Source organism: Phascolarctos cinereus, unplaced genomic scaffold (genome assembly GCF_003287225.1).
Source record: "Phascolarctos cinereus isolate Bilbo 61053 unplaced genomic scaffold, phaCin_HiC Scaffold_726;HRSCAF=1367, whole genome shotgun sequence".
NCBI classification, from domain to species: Eukaryota; Metazoa; Chordata; class Mammalia; order Diprotodontia; family Phascolarctidae; genus Phascolarctos; species Phascolarctos cinereus.
Genome location: NW_027556098.1, coordinates 220,847,796 through 220,861,913, shown reverse-complemented (window position 1 = coordinate 220,861,913; position 14,118 = coordinate 220,847,796). Strand labels below are relative to the sequence as shown.

The 14,118-nt window shown below is 36.5% G+C and overlaps 1 protein-coding gene across 3 annotated transcripts in view; it reads left to right on the top strand.

Annotated features, from left to right (window-relative positions):
- Positions 1-14,118, top strand: part of CERS6 (ceramide synthase 6) — a 291,461-nt gene that overhangs the window by 63,690 nt on the left and 213,653 nt on the right. For all 3 annotated transcript variants that reach the window (XM_020990906.2, XM_020990907.2, XM_020990908.2), the window contains exons 2-3: positions 4,081-4,186; positions 8,965-9,095. In XM_020990906.2, the coding sequence (XP_020846565.1) occupies positions 4,081-4,186; positions 8,965-9,095 (237 nt within the window). The remainder of the gene's footprint in view (positions 1-4,080; positions 4,187-8,964; positions 9,096-14,118) is intronic.

The following is a 14,118-nucleotide window of genomic DNA, read 5'->3' as shown; positions in this document are numbered from 1 at the left end:
CCTGTTTGCCTCAGCTTCCTCCTCTGTAAAATGAGCTAGAGAAGGAAAAGGCAAACCACTCCAGTATCTCTGCCAAGAAAACCCCAAATGGAGTCACCGAGTCAGACACATCTGATAAACGCCTTAACGACAAGAAACAACAACAAATACAATGCTGTAAGGTTTGCGAAGCACTTTATAAAAATCTTCTCCTTTCATCCTCACAACAATCCTAGGTGGTAGTTACTATTGTTATCCCCATTTTACAGATGATGAAACTGAGACAGGCTGCAGTTTAAATAACTTATCCAGGGTCACACAGATAGTATCTAAGGGAGGATTTGAACTCAGATCTTCCTCACTCCATTCCAGCACTTCATACACTATGCCACCTCACTACTCATTCAGAATTCATTTCAAGTATCCCTTTGAGGCATACAATGTACAACTATCATGTCCAATTTACAGATAAAGAAGCAGAAGTTATCAGGTTTTTCCAAAGGTCACATAGAAGTGACTTCCAATACTGTGATATATTCCTTATTTTTTCTTGTTTTCTTAAACAAAATAATCTTGTAAGTATAGTCTAATATTTCCTGATGTTGCCATTGACTGGGATTACATCCCTGGAAGTGTGGATGGAAAATTTTTTCTCTTCTTTTCCTTTTTATTCCACCCACTGGCTTTTTCTCCACCCACTTGTATCTATCCGTGATAGATTGGCTTCCTTAGCATGAAGGGTTTTGAAAGACTAGCTCAGAGGTGGGGAACCTGGGGCCTCTGGGGCACATGTGGCCCTCTAGGTGCTCAAGTGCAGCCCTTTGAGTGAATCCAAACTTCACAGAACAAATCCCCCTAAATAAAAGGATTTGTTCTGTGAAACTTAGACTTAGTCAAAAGGCCGCATCCAAGGACCTAGAGGGCTACATGTGTCCTGGAGGCTCCAGGTTCCCCATCCCTAAACTAGCTTGTTTTGATTGAGGATGGTTTCAGAAAAACCTGGGAAGACTTATATAAACTAATGCAAAATGAAGTAAGCAGAACCAGGAGAACATTGTACAAAGCAATAACAATATTATAGTGATGAATTTGAAAAACTTAAACTACATTGATCAATACAATGATCGAAAACAGTTCTGAAGGACCCATGATGAAAAATGCTATCCACCTCCAGAGGGAAAATTGATAAACTCTGAGTGCAAATTGAAGCATATTTTTTCACTTTATTTTTCTTGCTTTTTTTCAATGTGACTAATACAGATTTCACATATATAATTGATAATCATAATTGCTTGCCATCTCAGGCAGCTAGATGGTGTGGCGGATAGAGTGCTGGGCTGAAATCAGGAAGACTCATCTTCAAATCTGATCTCACATTTATTTACTAGTTTGTTACCTGGGGCAAGTCACTTAACCCTGTTTGCCTCAGTTCCTCATCTGTAAAATAAACTGGGAAAGGAAATAGCAAACTACTCCAGTATCTTTGCCAAGAAAACTCCAAATAAGGTAACAAGGAGTTAGACACAATTGAAAAATGACTGAACAAAAGCTTGCCTTTTCAGTCACTGGAGTAGGGGTGAACTGGAAAGAGAGAATTTAGAACGCAGAATTTTTTAAAAATGTTAGAAATATTTTTCAAATAAAAGAATAAAAAGAAGGGACTATCTTTGCTTTTCTTGTATTCCTAGTGCTTAGCACAGTGCCTGGCACATCATAGGTGCTTAATAAATGCTTGTTGACTGACTAGAAAAAATCAGTTCTCCCTACCCTGCATCTTGTGCCCAATGCTAGTTAAAAAGAAATAATTTTATGAACAAATGTAGTTATTTGAGCAATGTGTTCTTCTTCATGGGTCACTTTGGCATTTTCAAAGGGAAATGTGTCACCAGAAGACTAGGTACCACTGCTGAAAAACAATCAGGAAAGCATGTAGTTGCAGAACAGTTTTGTGGCTCTTTCAAAGAATGCATTTCTGAACACAGTCTATATTCTGAACAGTTTTTACAAGACTAACAGGCTTACGCTAATTTGGTGAAATTTGTTAATGAATCAAGTATTCTGAAATTCAAGTGGGGTCCTGGGGTCACAGTTAGAGCTGGAAAAGGCCTTAAAGGTCATCTAGTCCACCCTGTTCATTTTACAGTGTAGGAAACTGAGGTCCAGATAGATGACTTGTCCAAGGTCACATAAGTAGTAAGTGGCAGATAAAAATTCTGATTCCAAAATCCAGCATTTTTTTACTACTGTACCATGCTGGCTTTCAAAATTAAAAAAAAAAAGAGCAGCTTGACTTATGTCAGTTAATCCAGGAACATTTATTAGATCTCTATTATGTACTGGGTGCTGTCCAAGGTGCTGAGGATACAAAGACAACCCCGCTCCCCCCAAAAAAACCAACCCAAAAACCAAAGCTATTCCTGGCCTCAGGGAACTGTTGCTTCCATAAAGCAAAATACCTGATGATTAAAATGTCACTGTCTTAGAGCTTTCAATGATATTATACATTTAGATCTTCATAGAACAAAAGCTAATATATGGAAAGACAACCTTTTCCCCCCCATCTAATTCTTTCATCTTTTGATATCTTCAGTGAAAGCACATTCTGAAATGAAATTGCAGTGTTTTGTTTCTCAGAAATTATAGAATTCTTCCTGAGGAATTAGAGTTGTCTCCATGAGTGTTACCTGAATAATTTACCCTAAGAACCAGGGAGGGCCTTAGAATACAAAATGTTGCTAGAAAAATTTTACATAAAAATTGCTCCATTGGGCCTGCATTATGTACACATTTCAGCACTCGGATGGATCTGTGATCTTATCACAGAGTGAGTATACCTTAGGCACTATATAAGAATAACAAAATTTATTGTTCCTTATGCCTAGAATCCTATTTAAAGTAAAATATTAAGGAGAACTTGGAACAAATTATTCCCTGGTGGTATTATTTCAGTAGAAATGTCATGTTTTCCAGATGATGTCAAATACTTCATAAACAGTGGAGTAACCTACTCCTCCTCATCACCCCTGGGGTTTTTCTCTCAACATCTAGAAATGTTGAGAGGAAACTGCTCTTTCATACTCCAGGAACAAACTGAATGTGAGTGAGATCAAAAAGTGGGAGCAAATGGACAAATGGGTCCCTGTGGGCCATTGTATATATAGATAAAGTTTTAATGCTACTGAGTAATCAGATGATACTATTTGCAGTAGTAGAGATTTATCCTCTACCCCTTCCTCCAGAAATCAAGGAAATCTCTAGGACAAAGTGACTTTAGTCTTTGACCAAATGATTAATTTTGCAGAAAATCAGGCATTTTGCTTTACTTTGGAGGACGTATAGCAGGACTTGTTTCAAGCTTATGAGAATCACACAGGGTTCTGAGAAACCTGGAGGCAGTAATATTGTAATCACTAGCCATGGGGCTAGAGTCAATGAGACTAGTGCCAGCATGGAATGTAGATGAAAACTTCCAGTTACTTATCTCTCATTTCCTCCTTTCTTCAAGGTGTAACTATGGTGTCATCTTCTATGGGAAGCCTTTTTTCATTCTCCTGGTTATAAGCTGCTTCTTCTTAATTTATCTTTTATTTGTTTATTTATCTGTTTACATGTTGCTCTATAATCCACTCCCACTCTCCCCAGTAGAATGTAAGCTTCTTGAGGACAGGATCTGCTTTTTGTTTTTATCTTTGTATCTCCAGCACCTAACACAGAGACTTGTCATGCAGTAGGTGCTATTAAATGTTTCATTGAGCTGCATTTGTCAATATCATTAATCATCATGTGAACTATATCTTTGAGGAATCACAGAGGGCATTATATATGTCCCATTGGTCTGAAACTTTTTAATCCTAGGGCAGATGCCCGTCTAGTAGGTCTTATGATATAAAGTCAAGAAATTTAAGGTCTTCTAGGAAATTTTCTCCTGTTGTTGGAGGACTATAGAAATAAAATGAATAAACACTGTTCTATAATTACCATACATATCTTTGTGGTACTATACATTTCAAAGATGATTGATGAGGAAAATTGAAAACTATATCTGGGTTAAATTCAGTGTACCTACAGGAAAATATAATTTCTATTCTTTATCTTTTTCAGATTCATAGCCAAACCATGTGCCTTAGGGCTTAACATCCAGGCCAATGGACCACAGAAAGCCCAGCCTAATGCCATTCTGGAAAAGGTCTTCACTGCAATTACAAAGGTATGATATTCACTTATGGTATTAGCTGTCACAATTACCAAATCAATCAGTTAACAGGTTTTTGTTGAAGCCTTTGCCATGTGAGCTGCACTGTGCTAGACAAATATGTTGTTTAAATTGGCAAAATATGAATTGGCAGAGGAGAATTAATGCTTAGACCAAAAAGGGTAGAAAAGCAACAAGTGTGTGAAGGGTTAGAAGCCTGTTAGTTCATCCCCAGAGTGCAGGAAAAGCAATCTGTTCACTCATCCCTGAATAATCCTTCTGCTTTGTCAGTGATAAGTCATGTTCTGTTCCTCTTTTTATTTCATGTGACATCTAGGAAGAGGTATGAAGCCTGTGCTGTTTGTTATTTGTTCATATGTGTCTGAGTGGAGGCAGAGTATATAATTTGGTCTTGTGTGGAAAAACTACATTGGTGCTGATAGCAGCTTCCCTTGTTGGGGTTCTCAAAAACAGTCAAGGAGAGTAAACTTCAATTATGGATTGAATACAGGAATATAGAGAAAGCAAGGCAAAAAGGGATGGTAAAAATAAAGGAATATAAAACATGGCAGGGTAACAAGAGGTATAGTAAAAAGAGGAAGCTGAGCACAGAAGCAACATGAGGCAAGTGACAAAAATATAGGGGTTGTAGTTCAATCCATAAGCATTTATTAGGTACCTGCTGTGCGTAAGGCATTGTAGTAGGTGCTAGTGATACAAAGATAGAAATGAAATGGTCCCTGCCCTGAAGTAGCTCACATTCTATTGAGGGAGACAATATGTTGATATATAAACATATGCAAAATATTTATAAATACAAAGTAATTTTGAGAGGGGTAAAGCCACTAGCAACTTAGAGGATCAGAAAACAAATAAAATTCAAGAAGGGGAAGGATCGTTCTGAGAACAAATGAGAAAGGAGCTTGAAGTACTCAATATTACTAAAGAAAAAAAAAACCAAGACAGAGAAGGTCCTTAGGAACTACCTACAGTAGGTGTACTAGAGATATATAAATAGAAAGGAATTGAAGATTCACAATATTTCGTGGCTGGAGGTGATCTCAGAGGCCATCTCAGGCAACCCATGCCTGACCCAGAATCTCTCCTACAACGTCTCGCAAGTGGTCATTCAAGTGGTCATCCAGTCATCAAGGAAGATCTTGAGTTAGGCAGAACTTATTACTTCTGGACAACTTCTTGGAAGTTTTCCCTTACCTGGAACCTAAATCTGCTTCTTTGCCACTTCCACACATGATTGCTATAGCTGTCCTATAAAATTAAAATAAAACATATCTACTTCCTCTCCCATTTTTTAGCCCTTCAATTTCTTGGAGACAGTAATAGGAAGTCTTTCTTTCCTTGGACTTCCCATAAAAGTTTGTTTATGGCTCTTTTACATGCTCAATCAAGTAGTATTTTGGCTATTTATGTGTCATTATTTTATGATATTGTAAGCTTCATGAGACCAGACAATGTGTTATATTTAATTGTAATACCCCATCTTGGCTCTTAGTACGCTCTGACTAAATGAACTAAAATTATTTGTTGAGAAAGGACCGTTGGATTTTCTTTAGTGAACATTGTATTTTCAGATACTGAGCATATTCATTTTTTGCCATTATTTTGTGGGACTTAATGCAGACTACTTATTCTGATATTGACAATCTAGCAAATTTCACTCCTAACTTGATATTTGCAGTTACTGATTATTTGAACTGCTTACTCTCATATTCACATTAAGGTCTAGGTACCTGAGAAGGTTTTCTTAGATGATTCTTTTAAAATATAAAGACCATTTTCCTGAAAAGAGCATAGGAAACCATTAAGTATTTCCAAAATTTTCACTTGGGGAAAAAAGAAAGTGGATAAATGAAAATGCAAAAAAAAAAGGTTCTTGTGGCTTTGTGGGAGTCATTGTAGCCTTTCCTAAATTATAATCTGTAAAAGCATCTTTATTACAAAAAAGAGTAACTTGTATATTCTTTTGCATTTGCATAGTAGAAAATTTAAAGAAAACCTTGTGTTTTTATATGATGTGTCAAGTTGGCTCAGAAAAATACATATTTTTTCACCAAAACAACATTACCAAGGGCATTTCTAGGCCCTTTTTAAAACATGATCACATTTGAATTCACCTTATGTAAGGAATTGTAACATGCATCAAGCATGCAATATGGACAATGACATTTTCTGTACACACGTATTCCCATAGGAATCATGCAAAAGAGATTTTATTTCTCTGGCCTTATGTTTACTACAATTACCAGAATAATTTCTAATACAGAGGTAGTAAAGAGATTTTGCAGCCAAGTTGGGGCTACTCTTTCTTAAATCCTTCAGAGTCCTCCCATTTGTAAAAAAGAACAGGTTAGATGAAGAAAGGAATTTAGGGAAGAGAAAGCCTTCAAGACTTGTGGAGAAAGTTTCTACATAAATTTGAGCTATTAATATTATAAAAGCATGAAAACTGCTACACATGATGAAAAATTTCATCAAGTCTTGTGTCCTGTCTTTGATAGTGGCACCATTTTGTAGAAGGGCTTTTGGGGGTTCAGCCTCAAAAATTTGGGAATGTTTTTTCCCTCTTCCCTTCAACAGACAAAAAATTAATACATCACTTGATTCTTTTAAAAACTCATCACAGACTATTCAATAGTCAGTGGAAAATTGGGTGGGAGAAACTAACACATGCATAAATTCAATTGAGTTTGACAAGTATTTATTAAATGTTTGCATATGGTAAGTATTTGGAAGAATGCTTTATCATCCATGCAGCAGGCAATTGTTGATGTACTGGAGATCAGGAGAAAGATGGAAGCTGGATATGAAAATTTGGGAGTCATCTGCATAGAAACAAATTGCAGGAAAAGTAGTATATAGACTATCATCAGAGAGATGTCTGACTTAAAAAAGGGATGGTATGGTCATCCAATCAGAGTGAAAAATAGCTGACATACATCTCACATTTTTTTGTTATCTGTGAAATGTCAAGAAATCTAGAGGGAGGACCCCCCCTTCCCTGAGTATGTGGGGTAGACACCTTGGGAAGTGGTGAAAAGACATGGACTAGAGTTGAATACTATATGACTATTAGTCTTACCTTGTCTTTCTACTTTAGATTCCTTATCCTTTTATTTTGCCCTTATATAGCAGCCATACCTCCTTCTATCTCAGTCTTTCTAATTGCCCTTTTAAAAATTTTCTCTAATTTCTATATATCTTTCTTTGGCTGTGGCAAAAAAATTGCATGTGGTGTTGCATAAGAGGAGGATTTTTTTTGTTTTGTTTTCAATATCTTTGCTTAGCTTTTGATTTTGTATATAAGAGATGGATAGATAGAATTTATTTAGCACTTTTAAGGTTGTAAAATGTTTTATGTGTTATCTCATTTGATTATCACAACTCTGTGAGGTAGGTACAAATATTATGCCCATTAAACAAATAAGAAAACTGAGGCTGAGAAAAGTTAAATGATTTGCCCAGAGTCATACAGCTGATAAGTGTTTGAGTCAGGATTGAAGCTTAAGTCTTCATGACTCCAACTGTCTAATCATTGAACAACCTAGATTGTATTATATAATTTGAATTTGTTTTTATCTTTAAATATATGACCTTATCCTTACCCACATTAAAACTCATCTGTCCCCTTTTTTGCCCTCTTGTAAGCTCTTTCTCTAACCTAACCCTAATGGCTAGGTCTTTTCTTTTTTGCCACCTGAAAGAATTCAGTGGCATTAGACGTGGTATTAAGAGCTATAATTTGTACTGGAGAAAAGAACTAAATAGCAATAATACAATAATAATACATTTTTATTTGCTTTTCCTAAGCACTGTCCCATTTACTGTTCTTATGGCACCCTTCTGAAATTGTAAAATAGGATAGGTATTAGCATCTACATTTACAAAATGGGAAAATTGAGGCAAAGAGCAAGCAAGCTATAAACCCACTGTCCTACAGCTCCTTAGTGATAGAGTTGATATGAGAACTGATGTCTTTGGTCTTCAGCCTCCTCTAGTTGATGTATTCTTCTCTTTTCTAATCTGTAAGAAGAGGAAAGAAATGGGATTATCTTTTACAAGTTTCCAAATTTAAAATCTCTTGAGAAACATTTGATCCTTCTTCTAAGTGTGACTTTACTATTCCAGAATCATATCAACAAGGATCACCAGTACATGCCTCTGATGTTGCATAAAAGGATATGGTACAATATAGATAAATATGATATAGATTGTGTTAATGTATACTACAAGTTTAAGAAGTGCTGAAATTCACAACATCCATCATTTCACCAGTTTGATAGTAATTGTTAAGGAGATAAGAGAATGCAGGACATATTGGGAATGGGAAGAAATCAAGTTTCATTGGATTTGAATGATTGGAAAGGATTAATAAAATGCTGTAAGGTATTTTGGAGACATATTTTGAAGGACCTTAAATGCTGGGCAATGGTTTAACCTTTAGTAGGGGAGACAATGGTGAGGGGCATTTATACTATTTTGTTGTCTATTCATCTATTCATCCGTCCATTCATTTATGTATTTATTCTTTAACATTACTTTTCTTAGGGTTAGAGTCAGTAGGAGAAGAGTACAGGGAAGCTGAGCTTCTTTGAGCTTTTTTGCTTAAAAGATTAATTGTGTATTAATTTTATGCTGAAGTTTTCTTCAAAGATGTGCATATAAATCTAAGTAAACTAGTAAATGATCAAATTAGGGGTGCTTATAATTACCTAAGGGGACTATATGAAGTTGAAAATGAATTGATAATAATTTCCTGATACCTTGTTTTATAGCATCCAGATGAGAAGAGACTGGAAGGTCTTTCCAAGCAGTTAGATTGGGACGTTCGCAATATCCAGCGCTGGTTTCGACAGAGACGCAACCAGGAGAAGCCTAGCACTCTTACTAGGTTCTGTGAGAGCATGTAAGTAGTTCTTCTTCCACAGTTCTCTGGAATATATTTCTTAGGGGAACTTTTAAAAACCATTTTTTCCTACTTCTTAGAGCCTCTGTAAGTTCATACTTCAGTTCAATTCAGTCTGACAAACATATATTAAGCACTCACTGTATGTAATAGGTTCACTCCATTTACATCAACTTCCTAGAAAAACCATCCAGTAAATATTAATGGCTTATCCAGAAAAAAAAAATACAAGCTAGAGTAGATTGGAAGAGTGTCTAAGCTAAATGTTGGAAACATTGAATCCATTTTTAGGTGCTTAATAAATGCTTATTGATTAATTAATGGAGTGACTCAAAACAGAAGAAAGTGACACAACTGTCAGTGACTAATTCTCTGGTTGTTTGTACCTTGAAATGGAGTGAATTAAATTTTTTTGGAGAAAGGAAGGAGCTGATAAACTAAACCTTGTATTGCAGTGGAAGAGACCTAATTTAGAGAAGAGAAGCAGATTCTTGATCATAAGAGTTGTAAGATGTTGGACCTAATAAATTCACTGGAGGTTGTAGCATCCTGTTCTCTGGAGAGTTTAAGGAAAGGATAGATAACCATCTTTTTGGAGTGGGTTGAGTTTGATGTTGCCAGGACGTGTGGATGGGCTATATGGCTTTTAAAGGTCCCTTTTGGCTCTGTGATTTTTGTGATATGCTCATATCCAGGAAACTATTATCTCACAGAAAATACAGAAATGAGAAAGAAGAGTTAAGGCATCCAATCTATTCACTGACAAGGAAAAGATTTCTGCCTATAGTAAAGTTATCAAGTTTAGTCTTTAATTTCAGTGAAGTTTGTTCCATTCCTGTGAGGTACTACAGTTTTTTATTCAATTCTCTCTTTTGGGGAACTTTCTCCCCATACTTGATAATTCAAACAATAGTGCTATCAGTTCCAACTCTAGTTAGAGAGAAGCCCTTTCTATTTTGAGTCTGAGAAGCCTTTTCACACTGACAGGTTTTTGTGCCCCAAGGTTTGGCTTTCAATTATGCTAGAAAAAGCATTTTATGGTTGAAATCTAATGCTTCGAGTGAAATTTAATTTTAAGGAAAAGTGAATGAGAAGCACATTAATATAACAATAGTCCTAAGGCTAGAACCATAGACTCCTTCCTATCATTTTTTTTAGTACACATGTTGTTTATTTTTTCTCAATTATACATAAACAAAAACTTTTTAATGTTCATTTTTTAAGATTTTGAGTTCCAAATTCTCTCCCTCTGTTCCCTGATCTCTCCTTGGGAAGGCAAACAATTTGATAAAAATTATACATGTGCAATCATGCAAAACATTTCCACATTAGCTATGGTGCAAAAGAAAATACAGACCCAAACGAACAAACAACCCAAACCCAAGAAAAATAAAGTGAAAAAAAGTATGCTTCAGTCTTCATTTAGACTTCATCAATTCTTTCTCTGGAGGGGGATAGCATTGTTCATTGTAAGTCCTTCAAATCACTGTGTTGCTAAGAATATCTAAGCCATCCACACTAGATCATCATACAGTATTGCTTTTCCGTGTACAGTGTTCCTCCGGTTCTGCTCACTTCACTTTGCATCAATTCATGTCTTTCCAGGTTTTTCTGAAAGCATCCTGCTCATCATTTCTTATAGCACAGCAGTAGTCCATCACGATCATATACCACAACTTGCTCAGCCATTCCCCAGTGGATGGGCATCCCCTCGATTTCCAATTCTTTGCCAAAACAAAAAGAGCTGCCACAAACATTTTTGTACATTTGGTCCTTTTCCTTTTTCTTTGATCTCTTCAGACTCCTTCCTATCTTGAGAGGTTTGGAAGGGTCTCTGAGAAATCAGAATGGTTAGAAGCTCCAGAAAAGTGACATAGTAAATATAATACCCAGAATCCTTCTTATAATTAGAGTCAGGGGTAGTTACTTGTCAAGGGAGGGTTTGTCTATCTCTGTTGATCAGACTCAAGAACTCCTTGCCTATCCTCCTCCTTCTCCCCTCTCCCCCATGATGCAGGCTCAGGAAGTCCTGCTTTCTGCTTAAGTGTTTAGTAACTAGAGTATCTGGCATTATCACACTAATGTTATATTTAGATTATTTATTTGGGTTGGGTCTTGTGTACTTGAGTATGTATCATTTCTTCCTGTTGCGTCTATGTGTTCCCTCCCTTTCTCCTAACTTTTAGCTACCTTGAGTATATAGACTCTGAACCATATTTTTTCTTGCTACTGAAATATTTACCCTCAGATTTCCATGTCTGCTGGTACCCACAAAGCCCTTTGTCACTTCCTTTTTAACCCTTATTCCTGTCCAGAGAACTCCTCTAGTCATGAGATCATAGATTCAAAGCTGACCAGCCTAGTCCAACCCCTTTATTTTGCAGATGAAGAACCTGAGTCCCTGGAAGGTTATGACTTTCCAGGGTCACATAGGTAGTAAGCATCAGAGGAGGTATTTCATCCCAAGTCCTCTGACTCCAGAACCAGTTTTCTTTCCTCAATTTCATGCCCCTTGTTCTGCCCTAGTCAACTTCTTTATTAGTCTCTCCTCCTGGGATCTGTGAGACCCCCCCTTACTTGTTCTCAACCTTTTCTTTCTCTCCTTCTATTGTCTCACTTTAAGTGATACCCTTATGTCCTCTGATGCTCTCTTTAGTGGGGGCCTTGCTTTCTACCAGGACTCCATACAAGTTGTCAGCAGGGATCAGCTGTCTTCCTACCCTTCCATTCCTTTCAAGATCACTGATCTGTCACCATACCTCTCCTTTTTAAAATTTTACATCTCTGCTGCCTTATTGTGCTATTATCTCCAAATCCTCTATGCTATTCATCTGTCAGGCTCTAAGAACATTCTGGACTTAAGTACCGCGTGTGTGTGTGTGTGTGTATGTGTGTGTGTGTGTTTATACACACACACACACACACAACACACATATATATATATATACACCGTGTATATACATATATATGTATATACATGTATGTGTATATATGCATATATTATATATGTATGTGTATATATTTTCCCTCTATCTGTTCTTGTAAAGATCCTTTGTGATTTCAATATCTGTGTTGGTAATCCATCTGAATCTCAAAGGACCTTGCCTTTCTAGATTCCATTGACCATCACTAGGCAAATCAGTCTTGATCTGAATGGACCCATCCCAGCTTTTGTCATTAATTTTAGTCAATTAACCTATTTATTGAGCACCTTTGGTATACAGGATATTGTATTGGGTAGTACAGGAGAAACAAAGTACATGGTTCCATTCCTTAAGGAACTTACATAACCTACTTGAGAAGATAAGACATACCACAATATTGCTAGAAAAATATAGAGCAATATTAATAAGGACAATAAAGGTTGTAAGAATCGAGAAGGAAAAACAATGTGGGCTGGGTGTGATAATGGTCAGAGAAGGCTTTTTTGAGGAGTTGGGACTTGAGCTTTACAAGATGAGTGGGATTCAAATAAGGAACACTGTGTGGAAGAAAACAATGTAAGAAGAAAAAGACAGAGCTGGGTAAGGCTGATTTCAAGGATAATGATTCTACAAATCTTACTGTAGCATGGTCCTATTCTATTCATCTGCAGGAGCTACATTTTGATGCTGTTGTTCTAGGATCACAGCCTCTTTATTAGTCACTTCTTCCTCCCACACCCTCTTACTCTCTTCACCTTCACTAGATTTCACAGATTCACTGGAAAATCTAGTTGTTTGACTTCTTCCAATTCATGTACTTTGGCTATAGTTCTCTCCAACCATAAGTTATTCCTTGCCTGTCCTGAAATCTGTTCTCAGCCATTTCAATTCTTCCTTCCTTAATACATTAGACTTATTGTCTGTCTTGACCTTCTGACAGGTACCTGATAGTACCAGTTCCCAACTCAGGATCATTCTGACTCGTCAGTTTCTCTGCTTCTGATTAGGTGGCAGAACATTCCTTGAGAACATTAGAGAATTGTGCAAAATTCTTTCCTGCCTCCTAGAAATCTTTACTTTTTAATCTGCTTTTGAACTTGAACTCGACTCTCATTGCTTTTCTGTAACTCTTTACATATCATGTTAATTCTTAGAATACTTCCCCAAATAGCTATTTCAAACCTTCAGTCTTCTTAAGTAACAAGTTTTCTTCATCCCTTTTAGTATCAAATTTCTCCAATGAATACTCTGTATCTGCTTTTACTTATCAACATTCTCCTTAACACCATGCAACCTGGTTTCAAACTCTATTTTGCTCTATTAAAGCTGCATTATTGTAGGTCTACACTAACCTTTTTCTCTTGTCTAACATTTTTTTTTCTCAGTTTTGGTTTTATTTGACCTCTCTAGGTGAGTGGGAAGTCGCACAGTGTATAGGGTGCTGAACCTGTAGTTAGGAACACCTAAGTTCAAATCCAGCCTCAATCACTTGCTGGCTTTGTATCCCCTGGGAAAGTTACTTAACCCCAGTTTGCCTTAGTTTCACCACCTATAAAAATGAGGATAATAACACCTACCTTGCAGGATTGTTGTGATGATCAAATGAGATAATATTTGTAAAGCACTTAGCACAGTGCTTGGCACACAGTAGATGCTATGTAAATGCTTATTCCCTCCCCTTATTTTCTTTCCACTTGCCAGTTTTGACCACATCCTTTTTCTTCAAACCTTTCTTTTTCTTAGCCTCTATGACATGATCATATCCTATTTTCTCCTACTTTTCTGACTCTTCCTTCTTTGTTTGCTTCAGTCTTGTCCTTCTGTATGTTAATTGTGGCTATTCTCCTAAAGGCTGTCACTAACTTTTTGTTGCTTTCATTCTATATAGCCCAATGTATAAAACTCATTCATTCTCATAATTGCAAATATAATTCATATGCAGATTACCCCAAGTGAATTAGTTCACAGCATCTCTCTGGTTATTTTTAACATGTATTTCATTTCCTCCTCTTCTTCAAATTCCCTGTTCTTCATTGCCACTTATATCCAATCAGTCACTAAGTTCCATTGATTCTTAATGTCTTCCTCATTCATCCTTT